Raw genomic sequence first — 16,261 nt, 5'->3', positions numbered from 1 at the left:
CTCGTCACATGCCACAGCACAGCGCCCCCGCTGCACACATACACACAGAGCGCACAGCCGACTGGATGTAACTACTGCAAACAGAAGAGTCAAGGTCTCGGTTAAATACTGAGTTGTTTTTGACATGGACACATATTAAGCTCTGACATATTCAGCACGTGGCTGAAATCCGTGTGGAAAAATATGTTATTTATAAATGTAGAGACTGAACTGGGCTATTGTTACTCTCCACTACCAATCAAAGAGCCTTTGAGGAAATAAACATGCATTACAACTAGTTTATACACATATAATCAACTTTACGCGAAACCGTACGTGACCATGTATCAAAGAAGAGGTTTTATTTTTCTTTGGTTTATATTTCTAAATTAATTTCTGTTCAAATAAACATATTAAGGCAACATCTAATATTAAGAACGACATAATATAGAAGGAGGGAGGTCAGCAGCTTATTTCTCCTCTCAGCTGGCACTGCTTAAAAATGTAACACTCATAAGAAAAATAGGTCGTCTCATCAGCTGTTTCGGAAGCTTGTTTCTGCCACAGATTTATTTTATTCATAATTTATTTATTTATTTTATTTTTGTCAGTTTGGGGGGTTATGAATTCAAAATGTCGAGTTTGGGGTTACTATCTGAAAAACTTGAGTGAAGAATCACAACGTTTCTAACTAATAACTCCAAATTTTGCCCAAAAAGGCCAAAACAGAAAACAAAGCAGTCTTTTATGCAGAAACTTTCATTTAGCACTGTATGCCAAATGAGAGACACAGCTGAGATTTTGCTCTGCTGCACCAGAAACTGCAGTGAAGAGAGATTTTATATAGATGATATCTCTAAATTAACTGTTGTTTAAATAAACAACTATCAGGCAAATCTAATATTAGGAAAATATTAGATGGATTATTCAAAAATTGAAAAAAAAACCCATAAAATAGTTATCAATTGCTCTCACTGTGCAACCTTTTGGCAACATTTTACTTTAACTTCCTACATTTTTAAACCATTATTGGTACTTTCTACTTGTTACTTTTGGTTTAAGGCATTTGAAGAGAGTTATTATTTTGTCAGCGTGGGCCTTTAAACATCAAACCGAGTCTAAACAGTAACACATGAAAGGCAGTCCTGTTCGTGTAATAATCACCAGGGTATGTGGCACAAAAAGAGAGGAAACAAGCAAAACTGTGTGCCAAAGTCAGAGGTTAAAGTGGGCTGGTATTTTTAGTTATTTATTTATTTTTTGGCACAACACGACTGAGGCTGTCCATAAGTTGCGGTTGTGGTACTTCCGGCCCTGCAAAAAAAGTAGTGAATATAAAACGAGTAATATTTTTTTTTAAGTGGCAGGTAATTTCAAATGCAATTTTTCTACCCGATTAACAAACAACAGCAAACACACAAGCTCAGTGGTGTTTGATAAACTGGAAGATTAAACAGTGTACGGTCAGTAGAGGATGGAAATCAGCCAGGACAACTCATGAAACATCAGCTAAATTCAGGTGTGTAAATCCACAAAGCGCAGCTGCAGCACAGGTAAGCAGATCACAGCCTCATTGTTTCTCTGCTCGTGTTCTTCTTAACTGATTCAAGCCGAGCCTTTATTAGAAATAAAATTTTGTGCATCTTGTGCATCGGCCTAACCGGGGGGCTCTTCAACTGGCAGGGAGGTTGTTCCATCTTTGCAGGAGTCCACTCTGCAGGTGGGGGAGAGACATAGGAGAGGTGGAGAATAAACTTAACCTGGGTGTCTGTGTCTTGTGTAGTCTGGGAGATGATTGAATGTTGGGGTGGGTACAGTTTCCTCTGCGGTGGGGTAGGGTGGGCTGCCCCGGGTCCTGTGGGGCTTGGCGGTGCTGCTGCCGTAGGCCCCGGTCTGGATGGGCCTGGGCTCCCTTGCCTTGGTGGATACCAGAGGACGGGGGTGCCTATTGGGGTCAGCGGGGGAGCTGGCCCTAGGGAGGGACACCCTCCCCTCCCTTCTTTTCCTCCCCATCCCCGGCTGCCTCCCTCTTCCCGCTCCACCACACCCACCCACACAGGTAGGGCTTTGGGGTGCGGGTGTGTCACCAGGGTGCAGGGGAGACATTCCCCCCCCCCTCTGTCCTCTTCTGGCCACCTGTGCCTCAATTTTATCTCACAACTTAGACATCCACATTACTTACACTCTCATAACACACACACATATATATATATAGGGCCTTGAGGGTGGGCACGTTAACGGCGTCCAGTAGACGGTCTGTGTATTCAAACCTACCTCTGGCGCCGGTGCCCACCTCTCAATTTTAAATCCATGTAGACATTGAGGGTTCTCGGGAGGGGCCGTGCTAACACCTGCTGCTCTCTGGCAGCAGCACCATGCTCTCCCTTGTTTTAAATACACTTTAGAGCAACACGCAGCAACACTACACTTGAGCGGGAGGAGGAGGGTATGAGGTCTTAACACACCCCCGTTCTCTGCTAGCCATCGGGGCGGGGGGGCTGGGAAGAGATGCTGGCTGTCCGATTGGCCTCCCTGGGGCGGTCTGCTAGCCTCCACCCCGGAGGGAAGGGTAACATCTCTTGGGTCTGGGTGCCGTTTCCCCCTCTGGGGGCGAGGATACCTGGACCCGGGGTATAGAGTATGTTTGAGGAGTGTGATTGTGTGTACATGTCCATTTACGTTTATTCCTACGTTGGGTGAGTGCTGAGTGTTTGTATATGTGTGCATGAGGGTGGGAATGCATGTCTGTGTCTGTGTGTGCCTGTTTGTCTGTGTCTATATGTCAGGTCGGGTCTTAGACTCCACCTCTCTGGGAACTCCCAGGCCCTCCAAGTGTGGAGGCCTATCTCCCCTCACCACACTCCCTGCCGGTGACTGATGCCCTCAGGGGTCGGTGCATTGTTGGTTCTTGGTGTCCGGGGCTGGGCGCTCAGGTCATGTGCCAGCTCACTCCCGGTGGCTACTTGGCGGGGCCTGGCGCCTGCTGCTCAGTCAGGCCTCTTCCGGGGCGCGGAGGGCCCTCGGGCCTCCGGCCTCTGTGCCTGTGGCTCGGTTCACTCTGGCACAGCTGGCTGCCGGCGGAGCCGGCGGGCACGCCGGTGCAGCCCCCTCTAGTTTCTGCCCGGTGGCTACTGGGTGACCCCTCGTCTGGGGATCCTCAGCCCTTCCCATGAAGGTGGCACGGATGCCCCTCCGGTGGTCCTCCTTGGGCTCTTGCACTCTGGGGCCTCTGGATGTCTGGGGCCTGGATCTCCTCCATGCCTGCTTCATGGCCTGGGGGACAGGGCTATGGCTCTCTACATCCTCTTGCAGACCATTACATGGGGAAACCATTTGAATACAAGCGCACCGACCCACACAGGTGTGCACACAGGTGTTCACTGTTTGTAGACTTAAATCACACCTTTCTTGGCTGCTACTTCAAAGCACATTGTGCGCTGTCTGTCCTGCGTGCTGCACAACAACATTCAATATTTAGTATTTACTGCTGTTTACACTTAGCTAGATTAATGCGATGGTGTTGTGTATAGTATGTTGCTTTGTTTTGGGGTTTTTTTGCTTGTTTTCTATTCTTTTTCTCTCAACAGGTGATCCCGGAGATATTTTTTTTCCCCCCCTTTCTCACTGTCCCTCTCCCCTTCTGTTTTTCTTTTCCTTCCTCTTTCTTTCTCCCTTTCCTATCCCTCACTCATGTCTGTCCCGTCTGTAACAACTGAAAATAAAATAAAATAAATAATAAAAACAAAGGTCGATCAAATGGACCAATACGGCAATGCCATGATGATCCATTTGGCAAAATAAATCCATTGGGTATCCTTGTTGGTCTTCAGACAACAATTCTGACGGCTAAAGAACCAAATGGGACAGGCAAAAAAAAGAAAAAAAAAAAAAAAAAAAAAGAAATAAAATTTTAACAGAAATAAAGCTGGTTTTCCTATCTACTAATATTATTTAATTATTACATTAATATAGCACAGGGTTCAGTAAGATTTGCACAAAAGTAGGTGGAAGAAATGTTCTTCAAAGAGCTGCTTTTTACTCGCTTACTTTGAGAATATTTCAGAGCCAGTACTTTTCCACTTTTACTCGAGTAAAGAAGTGGAAACAGTACTTCAACTATTACTGGAGTATGTTTCAAAACTACTATCTGTGCTTCTACTTGTTGCCACCTCTGCTTAATGTGCATTAGTACACTGGCACATGCAGCAGTTGGCCTGCAGTTTGCATTACCTGTCAGGGGATGTCTCTGTTTGCTCATGTGAGCCAGCTGAAGGTTTTGTCCCCGGAAGGCGTCAGATTAGTCGGAGATGACACATTTAAGGCCTCAGAAGTGAAGCAGACTCCAACTCAAACCGAAGCGGATGTGCAGTGTGCAACTTCAGCAGTGTCTGCGACTCTTACTTCCACACCGTGTGGTCTTTTGCATTTCTGTCACGTCTGCGTCGCTACAACTCGTTTTGCAAACTCTTATTTAGCTTCTCCACTGTGTGAAGCACCAGCTTAAGATTTGAAACAAAAAGTTGCCTCACAGTTTCTTTGAATTGCACAATGCACTAAGTTTAACACAGTAAAGATGCAGGTACGGCTTCAAACTTCACTCTCTTTATTTACAGTAATGTTAAATGACATTAAAAACAGGAAGGTCATGACAGTTTTTTTTTTCTTTCACGCCTTTTCTTTCTTTCCTGTTTATCAGGAGTGAAATTGTGGTAAACTTTAATACTGAACCAAGTTTCTAGATCAAAAAAACCTAAGCCACCTCCCACAACCTTGAAAATTGTACCAATAGAAATGAAACATTGGTATCCGTCTAAGTAGCTGCACAAAAATGAGCTTCCTGTGTGCGTGTAGGCTTTTCTCTTTGAACACCAGAGCTAACACTTTCAGGATCTTTCTTACCGCTCATTTTCTTTCCGCTGAGGTATCAGTTACGTTCACGTCAGGCCTCACACAGGCGGCAGAAAAGCATTATTTGAGAAGGGGAGATATTGGAAAACGCACTCTCGTTAAAATGTTTTTAAACTGTTGCTGTCTGTGATACGAGGTCAGTAATATTTCAGCATTTAGTAGACGTGGTAGTACGGTAAATTCAGCTATATCCCCGCCGCTTTCATATTGTTCACAAACATGACAACCATCTCTTGCCCTTCCTGTGACGAGGCAGCCTCTATGACTCATCATTTTAGGGGATATCCATGTCGCCATTAGATGCATGAGAGTGACGTTTGTCTAAATCACATCCAGCTCTGCTGTCAACATTTTCTTTGCTCTCCTCCCGATCCCCCGATCCCGAACTCCTTCTGAGACGCAGCCCGGGGTCTCGCTGCGTCGGGATCTGGAAGCTCGTGAAGGAGCTTCCCAGCGATGGTCTCTTCTCTGAAAATGAAAACAACAAAGCGGACAATCGAAATCAGACTTAGGCTGAAACAACAACCAAAAATAAAAACAGAATTCACAGTTAAAATAAAGTATAGTATCAAATTTAAGGAAGTATATTTGCAGAAGTTCAAAATGAAATATAAGAACCACCTATTTTGACCTAAACTTCACAGCCCCTGAGCTAAGCAAATGGTCACATCAGTCCTGGCTGCAACACAGCAGGGCTAGAAATGGTTAACACTTCTCTGCTGGTATAAAGCAGCGAGAAACATTTGAAAATCTGGTCTTGAAACGGTGCATGTCTGTCATGTCTCTGAGCAGGCAAGGACACATACCGCCTGGTCCGATCGGCCGCATCAGTCTGTTCATCTGGACATTCCAGTGTTTGACGTTGGTGCTCGCCTGCCGAAGTTTCCTCTGGGCGGCCTGCCGGAGAAGAAGAGCTTAGCGGTTACTGATAAACAAGTGAACTAACAAACGCTTCGGTCTGTTGAAAAGTACCCAGAAGAGCCACTAAGACGTGAACTCGCTTCCTTTTTGCTCTTTGTTTGTGACCTGATAAATAAACAAAGTGCTGTTGGTATTTTAACCACCTGCAACTGGTCAATTTATTAAAAAGTTCAACTCTGCATCTCAATAAGGCTAAGGTTCACTACTGCCACTCTCAAGGCCAGATTTTGTCAAATGTAATGAAAGTAATAAAAAGACAGAGTAGCCACCACTCCACAAGAGAAAAAAAATGGTGTCCTGTTGAATCCTGTTCATAACTGATGTGCTTTTGAGGGACTGATCACGATGGCAGTCTGTTTAGTCTCATTAAAGTCTCTGCCATCTGGCATCCTGTCCTATCATTATGAAGTTCAAAGTTATACTTGCAGCACTTCCTGGTTATCTAACTTGTGTGGTTGTTTTTGTAGCTCATGAGATGCTTTCGTGTTGTTTTAAGCGCCTATTTTGAACTTAACTTCTGTTTATTGGTTTGGTGTCAGATTGTCAGTGACTCTTACGACAGGACAGCCTCTCGCTGATCTCATCAACACATTCTGTGGTGATTTATTTAAAAACAACAAGCAGCAGAAGCTCACTTCTCTTTTTCCATGTTCGGGGGTCTGCAGTGGTATTAGGGGCCTGAGGCTTGAGGGGTATTAACTTCGATAACATGCTGTAACTGAGTTACACGGTCAGTGTCAGGGTTTCTACCTACCACAACGTCCTGGTCAACTCTGTGCCGGTTAGCTCGAACCTCTTCCAGCTGTCTCTGCGCCTCCTCCAGGGCCCGGGATTTGGCCTCCATTTCCTGCTTCAGCTCCTGCTTCTCCCTCTGTGTCTTCGCAATGTACTCCTCCTGTTCCTCCTGCAGGTTCATCAGAGCCTTCATTTTCTCCTCCTCCTCAGCCAACAACCTGAGCATGATGTAGAATGCAAAGAAGTTAGACTTTGAATAGATCATTTGTAGTAAATGCAGGGGGCTCATCAGCGAGGTACTTTGGACCTGGGATGGGATCAATCGAGAGTGCAATGACAATGACTGCAGCGCTAAACAACTTCCTCTTTGCAGCTCAACTTCCTCAGGAACATAACGCAATGTGAACTAATTCAGCAACAGAGTTTATTAAATGCTGCTTGTACACAACACAACCTCCACCACCCTGCGCTAAGCCTTTTGCACTGTACACCTGGCTAGCTGCTTAAACAACTTTACCCTGCTTGAGCATAGCGGAAGGCCTCCTCATCAAGCCTGGCTTTAATCTCTTGCTGCAGCGCCTCCTCCAAACGTTTCTGCATCTCCTCCAACTCCTGAATCCTCTTCCTCTGCCTCTCTGCTTCCTCCTCTTTCAAAGCCATCTCTGCCTGCATACTGACTCGCGCCTTGTGACACACAGAAAGAAGCAAGTTAAAGTCGATCTGCATCTTTATGCTTTTAAAATCTTTCATTCTTTGTTTCCACGCTCACCTCCTCAGCCTCACGGAGCTGAATCTCCAGGGCACGCTGAAGCTGTTCGTGTTGCTGGCGCCTCCTCTGCTCATCCTGCTCCAGGAGGGCCTGAGCCTGCTTCTGCGCCTCCTTCAGGAGCTCCAGCTCCGCCAGCTTGCGCTCCCGTTCCTCCTGCAAGGCCCGCAGCCTCTGCAGCTCCTCCTCCTTAGCCTGTCGCCTTTTTTCCCGAAGCTCACGCTGTTCACGTCGCTTAAGCTTCAGATCTTTGTGGAGGGATTTCTTCCCCTCCACATGCAGCCTGATTGCCGTTTGAATGGCTGCAAAGAAGACACTGATGTTTAACATCTAAATAAATAATTAAAGCTTTTAAAAAATTGATCTGAATTGATGAACGAGAATCTCTTTTAACCTGTAGTCCACTCCTGTCGCTGTTTGGTGTCTGACGCACTCATTTCATACGTCTTGGAGAGGGTTTTAAGACAAAACATGCATCTCTTCCCATCTCGGTCTGGCAGCACCTGTTCAAAAAAGGGACACCCAGTTTATCTCTTAATACTGAGTGAATGGTTTTGCAGTTTTTGAGTCTATTTTGTAAAAATAAAGGAGAAAAACATCAATTACAGGAAAAGGACATTTTTCTAACAACTCTGAAAGCTCAAAAAACATCTGCTTCCTATAATATAACACAATTTCAGCTACTTCCTTTGAAGTATCACATGCTGGGTGAAGTGATGAACTTATGACTCAACTGGTTATTCATGCAAGAATTAATATTGCCAGGATTTTTGCAATATTGTGGTCTACACTTATTCCAAGTCACCATTGTAATGATCATAATCTGAGCTGTACTTTAAATGTCTTTTATGAACACAATGAGTCATCAGTCACGTTCCAGGCTGGAAACAATATGCAAAAAGTTTTGCTCGAGATTTTTCTTAAAAGAATCGTCTTGCAATAAGATGTTCCAGTTAAAGGTGTGACCCGTGCTTCGATCACAGTAAATTCCTTAGGGATTTATAAGAAGCATAAAGAGAAGCAAGAAAATGTTACAACAGCTTTGCCAGAGGCCTCTGTATTTAATCAGTCCACAATAAAATACCAGGCGGGGATATTAAGAGTGTTGCTAGTTCCCTGGGGCCTGGCGTGCTGCGGTGATCACAACAAGAGAACAAACCTGAGTATTCAAAGGGGTAAGAAGAGCAGCTAACAGCAAAGCACCTGCACAACTCTCATTTCCTTAGTTAATGTGTCCAATGCAGCATTTACACAAAGCTGAAGTAGTGTTAACCCTCTGAGGTCTACATCATCTACACAGGTGATAACCTTAACCGTACCATAACCTTAAATATTAGAGAAGGCCAAAATGGACTTAGTGGAAAAAATGAGAGTAGTTTACCACGTGTGTCATTTACAATTGTTTCTTTTCTCTTCCTTAACTGTCAAGTAAAGCGGTTTTACATTACTGAAAGAAAAAAAAAAGAAATTTCCAGGCTATTAAATCAATATTTTGAGATAATGACCCTGTATCAGGTAGGCCATCAAGTTTTTGCCAAATCAAACATGTGGTTCATCAAGAAGAAGAAGAGAAATAGTTAAAGGACTCTATAAAGAAACACGTGCTAAAACAAATCAAGTCATCATAATGAGTCATGATTACATTTGGCTTTTCTGTAACTGGTGCTTCAGTCATGCTTAATAAAGTGTTTCACGCTTTATTGTGTTATTCTGTGAAATAAACCCTCATTAGTCCTCATATGAGGAAATACCTTTTGTTTACAGCTGATTCTTACTGTGTGCTCATCAAGTCCAACTAATCTCAAAAACCATCGTGAAGACGAGCTCATGTTTCTTGAGGACCACCTGTGTATTCTGTAATAAATCTGGGGTGACGCTGTGTGGACTGCCGAGACAAACGTGAACTTTCGTGCAATGCGGGGGGGGAAAGGGCACTGCACACCCACGATGAAACCTCCTCCTAATTGCAAAGCACGGTAGGTGGAGTATCGCTCATCGTAGTCATAGTTTGGGGCTGTTCGGCATGCGGACTTCGCCATGATTAACGCCACAATGACTTGCACGCGTGGAAGTCCAGACACCGAATGCGACCAGTCAACAAATGGTCTGTGGCATGAGCTGAAGAGGGCTGATCAATCAAGACATCCCAGAAATGTTGCAATATTTCACGAACAGCCACAGGAAGCATGTGATGGATGTTGTGACTGCTAAGGGGGGATCTACAAGTTACTACACTCAGGAATTCACTTACTGCTCTGCGATTAATTACTCAGAGCTGATACAAGAATAGATCTCATTGCGCTTTTAGTCATCTTTGACTGTAACTGGGATGAATTTCAGACAACATTTTATGAGCAATCAATGCAGAGAACCTAATAACACCAAATGCTTTACAATTTCTGTATTACTCAGCATGATAACTGAGGCTGTGTCCACACGAAAAGTGACCAAGACACCTTAAATAGCAACCGCTGCACTCTTACTTCTGCTTCACTTTCAGCTAGGAGTCAGGCTAGCACACTAATCGCCTCGGTTCCCTTGAGCTCCGCGAGATTTGTGAGGAAATCTTGTTTTTAATATGACCCATGGCGAGCTTCAGTTTTCAGTCTAACCTTGTTTCGTTATGACACCCAAAATATGAAGCAGTGCCAACACAAGTCAAAGCACTGGAGTAGAAAGATTTTGGATTTTGCAGTTATTTACTTCCTTTTATGAAAGCTAGTTTAGTCATTTGAGAGAAGCTCGGTGTCACCTTTGCTCATCCCGCATCATAAAAGAAAATCATGAGCCAACGAGTAAAAGTGGGATTATTCAGCAACATTTCACGTTTAAATTTCTTTTCTTTATAGCATGTTTATTAATGTCGACACGACTTGTGCTGATTTAACTGTGAGTAATTACTCTAAGGTATTAGGGCGGTCTCGTTTTCTCTCAGACTCCAAAGAAAATTCTTTGCTCTTGTAAACGTGAAGCAATAATTTTGACTGAAATATATAAAATTAAAGGTATAAACTGAATGTATGAATTACATTTAATTTGACCGGATTCCAGGGTTTTGCTGGATTTTGTACTTGCTCCCCTTTTTTGTCTTGTTTACCTTTGGAGGGACAGGATTTCAAATGTTGTAGTAAGTTACAAGTTAAATCAAAGATGAGGGGCGTGATAAAAAATACAACTACAAAAAAACCTTAGTGTAGCACCTCGGGGAAGTCCCCGCCCTACACTGAGAACCACTGCCTGAATGTCATTTAAACGCCTGCTTGAGTATTTCTGCTGTGGAGATTTTGTTATTAAGAGTTTCTCTAGCTTTCACAGACGATTATCTCTCCAGCTGTTTACCTCCACGCAGCAGTTCTCATCCAGGGCTATATTGCCTTGGCAGTCCTTGCGGTCCTCTCCAGTGTAGTAGGACAGGTTGCTCGGCTTTAAGGTGAACCACCGTTCCTTCCAGTTTCTCCTCAGCTGGCCTTTTTTCCATAGATAGCCCTGAACGCAGCCAAACCGACACACAGATCACTGAAATAAATCTCGCCTGCGAGGAACAAAAACAGCATTCTGGAGGCACATCGGTTTCCTACCTCTTTGAGGACGTCACCAACTATTTCCCTGTACACTTCCTCTATAGCCATGCTGATGATGCTCGCATCAATTCCTCTGGTTACCTTCCCGGAGTTCATCATCTCTAGAAACGTCCAAACAGTAATCCCACTCTGCTGCACTGAGTCTTGAGAGAAGAAGTCCTCTAACTCGACACAGTTGAACTCAATACTCATAGCCATACATATTTTCTTGAGGAGGTACTCCACCTGCATGGAAAGAGACAGTATTAATAACTCATCTGGACTGTCCCTGCATGCTGTGCTGCACTCAAGCAAGCTATATATTACACCAATCACCTTTGTGTGCAGTTTTAAAACTGAATTTACCATTTTAGTGACCATCACCTGCTTATTAAGGACTAATTCACAGTAATGCTTTAATATTACTTTGTTACTACACTTTTATTTGTAGTTTTGAATCCTTCTGCTTAAAACACAACCTGCAAAAATTGTATCTAACAGTGTAGCTGAAAGCAGCTTTTGCTATTTCCCAATAAGGCTTTCTCTAGTAACAGTATAACCTCACAGTAGCCCTGGCTGCACCACAGAGTGCTTTGCACAGTGGCTGGTGTGTGAAACACGCTCCAAAATACAACTGGATAATGCTTTCTTAAACCGAGGGCGACAGAAACGACCCTGCCCTTGAAAAATTGGGGCTTTCTCTTGGCAGCGGCTGTGAAGAATACACGACAGGAAACCAAAATGAGACTTTGCAAGTGAGAAACAAGCCCACACTGCTGCATGACATGAGCACCATGTTCCATGGTGGCAAGAAACAAAGTTTCAGCTGGTGTACTCGGTGTTTGTAAAAGATCCAACAGCATTTTTAGGTCAGAGATTACTGAGTGCAATCTCAGACTCAACAACAGAGCGCGGAAATGTTGAGTATCTTAGGGTCTAAGTTTGGAAACGGGTTTCTTTTGCCACACACACTTGTGATTTCTTTCCTCTTCCGGTTACATTTTCAATACAATAAAGAATGCATCGTACTAAAGATAAGAGTTAAGAGTTAAACCCACCTCATCGGGAACCATAACCAAAGGATACTTGTCCTCAGAGAGAAAATTAAAAAGGCACCAGAGACGAAAAGCATCTTTGTCTGGTAAAATGGTGCTGCTGCTTCGGTCTGGCTGGTAGTTTTTCTTCGCAGTAAGAGTCCAGCAGAGCTCGTCTACGTTTTCCTTAATAAAAGAACCTTCCACAACCTACAAAGACACAAGACCAGGGGTTTTATTTCGCAATACGCTGAAATAAACTGAGCACACTTGTTTGGGGTTTTTTAATCACCTTATCCAGGATGTATTTATTGAGGTAAGGCATATAACCCTGACTGGAAACTGGGCCATCATCGTCATCCCTGAAGTGCTCCTCCAAAGCCACGGGGTCATGTGGAATACACAAGACTGTGCACAGGTTGTGAGACAATACCTGAAGGATCACAATATGAGGATATTTAAAAAAGAAAAACACTGAAGCAGAAAGTCATTTTAGTCGTCGTTGTCCAACACAGGACTGTGCAAACTGTTTTATTTGTTGTCCTGTGAGGCTGCTAACCGCATCCGCCTACAAATTAATAATTAAGCGTCTAAAAAAAGAGATTACACGTCATGAGTTAGGAAGGATGAAACTTTCTGTAGAATATAAAAGCTGAGTGACATGATGTATAGATATATTTATATAGCTGGCTGCTGAAGAGAATGAAGGCCAGGGACGTGTTTAAGGAACTGAACTTTTAAATTTCTGCTGCATCGTTTTTTCTTAAAAAAAAAAGTGTTTGCTCAAACATGGAAAAAAACGCGTCACCAAAGTCAGCAAAAAGCTTTAATTTTCTAGGAAAGCTGCCTGGAAAACCGTTCAGACGCACTAGTTTAAGAGTGGAACGACATCAGTAAAGCAATATGACCGTTTTAAAGTTTAAAAAGATGAAAATCGAGCTCAGGAAAACATCTCCAAGTTCTATTAGAAACTTCAAGTGCTACACTTTACTCTTTGTGAGCAGTGGCATCACTGACAGCATGTGAAAAACAGTTAGATTAAAAAAACGCTTTTCCTTCTTGTTCTGTTTCTTCAGCTGAAACCATGCAACATCTTGAGGTATCGTGCATTTTATCAGACAGCTAGCTTCTCTGTGTGTTGAGCCATAACCACATCCTGTCGCCAGTCTCCAACGCTACAACATCTGTCAGTTTTGAGGCCAAAGCATGCAAAGTGTTTGCCTGCGAGTGCCTCTGAGCAGCGCGATGCCTCAGAGAAGGCTGAAGGCACGAGGGGGGATAAGCCCAGTCATGAGGCTGACTCGCTGAGAGCCAGGAGCGCCGGGCGGCACATTCGCAGGAGCGTGGAGGTGGCTGGAAATGGAGTCTGAGCCACAGCGAGACTGAGTGACATAACAATGAGATCAACGCAACATACAGTAGCCTCGTTTAGGCTCTGTGGAAAGAGACAACGGTCACCAACATGTGTCCACTTTATCCCTGCTCGCCCTGTGACAATGTCCTTTTTGACGTGTTCGGCCTCATGTTGTGAACCTACTCTATTCAACAGGCTGCTCTCTGGCCCGCTGCTGTGCCAGAGGGTCCCTTTGCACTACAAGCTGGTACATGGAGGCCCAATGTGAGCACAGCTTGGAGATGAGGGCTCCCATTCATGTACAGACTGAGAGCAAACTGTTACTCTCGTGCTCGCGCCGGACAGAGGTGCATATTGTGCCCTCTTTCAGCAGCTGAAAGCATTTTATTCAAAATAGGGGGAACAAAATTGTTCCTTGTTGGGCAGTACACGGCTGAAAAAAACTGAGTTTTACACAGGAAATGTTAATGATGATGATGTTTTCTGATAAGTAGTATGAGACATTGCACACCATTATTTCCTGACACATAAACACATAGTAAAAGTAGTAAACCTTGAGATTTAATTTGCTTCGTTGCTAAAGTTGCTTTCACCTCCTTCACACCCAGCCCGCATGATGTAAAATGCAACGAGGTAGGAAACGAGGGTAAACGGTAAGAGATGAGTGAGTTCTCGGGCAGGAAAAAAAAAGTTTCTCTAGTTCCATCTTCCAGGTAGACGATCCCTCACTCACCTTCAGCTGAGACTTGGACACTTTCCCGCTCTTCTCCAGATCCAGGGCTGTGAAACCATACCAGATGGATTTAAGCAGCTCAGACCGCAAGTCCATGTCTGCTGCAGCGTTATTTTCTGGTTTCCTCCTCTACGTCTCTTCTTCTTCCCTCTACTGTTGACACGGGTGACAGGCAGACACCCACGCTGTGCTGCTGCTTTCAGGCAGGCATGGGGCTTTACTGTTCTGCTGGCAGCGGCACCTGCTGGATTACAGTGGTCAGTGATGAAGGGAGGGTCTCGCTGTTTACCGCAGCTTCAGATCTTGCCCTGCAGTGGCAGAAGCGTTTTAAACCATTGCCTAGAAATCTACAAGTGTCTTGCTAGGTTTAGTAGTGTACTTATGCACCTGTGCAAAAAGTGTTGTTATTACACTTTTATATTTTTAATATTCTAAAGTTATATCACTGATTTACTGAAAATCTCCATCCCCTTCCTGTGCACCTTGGACAGAAAATAATTTGCCATTCATTATAAAGATTTATTATTTAAGTTAGTAATTAGATGGGCTCCTGGCAGCGCTGCTTTTACTTTCATTTCTCTGTGAAGTAATCTTTCAGTTTGTTTTCAAGGTCCTCCTTATTTAGAATTAGAATTAGAATTCAACTTTATTGTCATTGCACATGCACAGGTACAGGGCAACGAAATGCAGTTTGCATCCATCCAGAAGTGCTTTAGCCATGATATAGATATATTACAATATATATTAGCAATAATATAGATATGTAAGTATATTACAGAAATGGGTCTATTATGGTATGTTTTAATGTACACGGTATGAAGTATGTTATGAATATTCTATAACTATAAGTATGTACAGGCTGTAGTGAGTACAAGCTATGTACAGGCTATGAACAGGATATAAATATGAAATAAAAAACTATACAGAAATCTGAGATATACAGTTATACAGAAATTGATGTGTGAACATAAATAAGGCATAAAGAGCCAATTAAGTGACAGTGAATGATAATTGGCCTTGCATGTGTATAGCACCCTTCTGTGTTGTTGAGCACTCAAAATACTTTTTACTACAAGTCTCATTCACCCAATCACACACGTTGTTACAGTACTTGTATCAATGCCCAAAGGCTTTCTAACATTCACAGCACGCTCACACTGGGATTACACTGGTGGAAACTCGGGGTACCTTCCCCCAAGCTTACTTTGCCACATGGATTGATCCTCTGATGTTCCAACTGGTAGAGGACCCACTTTGTTACCTGAGTCAAGGCCACAGAGCATCTGCAAAACAAGCCCAAATCATCACCCCTCCACTGGTGATGTTACCCACTGTTCTAGAAATCTTCTGGTTTGTTCAGATATAATTTTGCAATCGAAGCTGTGCTCCCATGTTCTTTTGAGAGGGAAGAGGCCTGGCAGCCCTACCAAACAAGCCATACTTGTTCAGTCTTTTTCTAATCGTACTGTCACGAACTTTAATCTTTAACATGCTGACTTAGGCCTGCAGAGTCTGAAATGCAGCTCTTAGGGGTTTTTTTTGCAGTTTCTCTAACCTTAGGGTGACTTTTCAGGGGTGATTAAAATATTTTTTGGCAGCACAAATTGTTTGTGTAAGATCACTGCATTAGCTTTATGTTAAGTTAGCTTGTCTCATCGCTACTTTAGCAGCTGTCTGTTAAATGTAGACTTCTTGTTAGCTAAGTTTAACTTATATTGTTTATATTTGCATATAAAATACTAACAAATGCAGAATGGCTTGGTAGCTTGACTTTACCTTAGTGCTGTCCAATGAATTTAAGAACCTCTGACATCAATATTCAAATATGTAAATTAAAAACAACAACAAAACAAAACCATTATGTCAGTAACTGACGTGATCCCATTGATTTAAACAATGTTTATATTAAAATATCTGAAAATAAAATAAAAATAACAAAAAACCTAAAATTCTTCTAATATTCCTCATGATTTGTCAAATAAATCAAACTCCACTTACTTTAGCTCTGGAAGTCTATATCCTTGAAATGGCTCCGCTTTATGTAGATTGTATTATTATTATTATTATTATTATTATTATTATTATTATTATTATTATTATTATTATAGGTTTCTCTGAATGTCTGTACAACTCCGCGGCAACACGCTGTCACGTGATAAAACAACTTTCGCGTCGTTACCATGGAGTTGTTTATGAAACTCCATTTCTCATTGGTCGAAAACGTTATCCTGACAAAAGCGCACGCGGCCATTGGCTGATACGGACTCTTAT

General features: G+C 43.1%; 1 protein-coding gene across 1 annotated transcript; it reads right to left on the bottom strand.

The window, feature by feature from the left end:
• Window positions 1-4,580: 4,580 nt before the first annotated feature.
• LOC102792444 (differentially expressed in FDCP 6 homolog) lies at window positions 4,581-16,081 on the bottom strand. The gene is made up of 12 exons (XM_006785590.3): window positions 15,989-16,081; window positions 13,991-14,234; window positions 12,196-12,336; window positions 11,928-12,113; window positions 10,888-11,115; window positions 10,649-10,795; window positions 7,704-7,812; window positions 7,313-7,611; window positions 7,061-7,227; window positions 6,563-6,761; window positions 5,694-5,784; window positions 4,581-5,355 (listed from the first exon to the last, which is right to left on the bottom strand). The coding sequence occupies exons 2-12, from the start codon at window positions 14,084-14,086 to the stop codon at window positions 5,162-5,164; spliced, it is 1,857 nt and encodes a 618-aa protein (XP_006785653.1). The 5' UTR covers window positions 14,087-14,234; window positions 15,989-16,081; the 3' UTR covers window positions 4,581-5,161.
• Window positions 16,082-16,261: the final 180 nt, after the last annotated feature.

This window comes from Neolamprologus brichardi, chromosome 20 (assembly GCF_056152115.1).
Source record: "Neolamprologus brichardi isolate AB-2024 chromosome 20, ASM5615211v1, whole genome shotgun sequence".
Taxonomy (NCBI): domain Eukaryota; kingdom Metazoa; phylum Chordata; class Actinopteri; order Cichliformes; family Cichlidae; genus Neolamprologus; species Neolamprologus brichardi.
The sequence above is the reverse complement of the archived record's forward strand: the minus strand, read 5'-3'. Positions and strand labels throughout refer to the sequence as shown.

Coding starts and splice junctions, on each gene's coding strand:
- LOC102792444 (XM_006785590.3), bottom strand. CDS start 14,086: ATGGACTTGCGGTCTGAGCTGCTTAAATCCATCTGGTATGGTTTCACA. Junction 7,228..7,312: donor AGCTCCGTGAGGCTGAGGAG/GTGAGCGTGGAA, acceptor GTGTGTCACAAG/GCGCGAGTCAGTATGCAGGC. Junction 6,762..7,060: donor TTCCGCTATGCTCAAGCAGG/GTAAAGTTGTTT, acceptor CATCATGCTCAG/GTTGTTGGCTGAGGAGGAGG.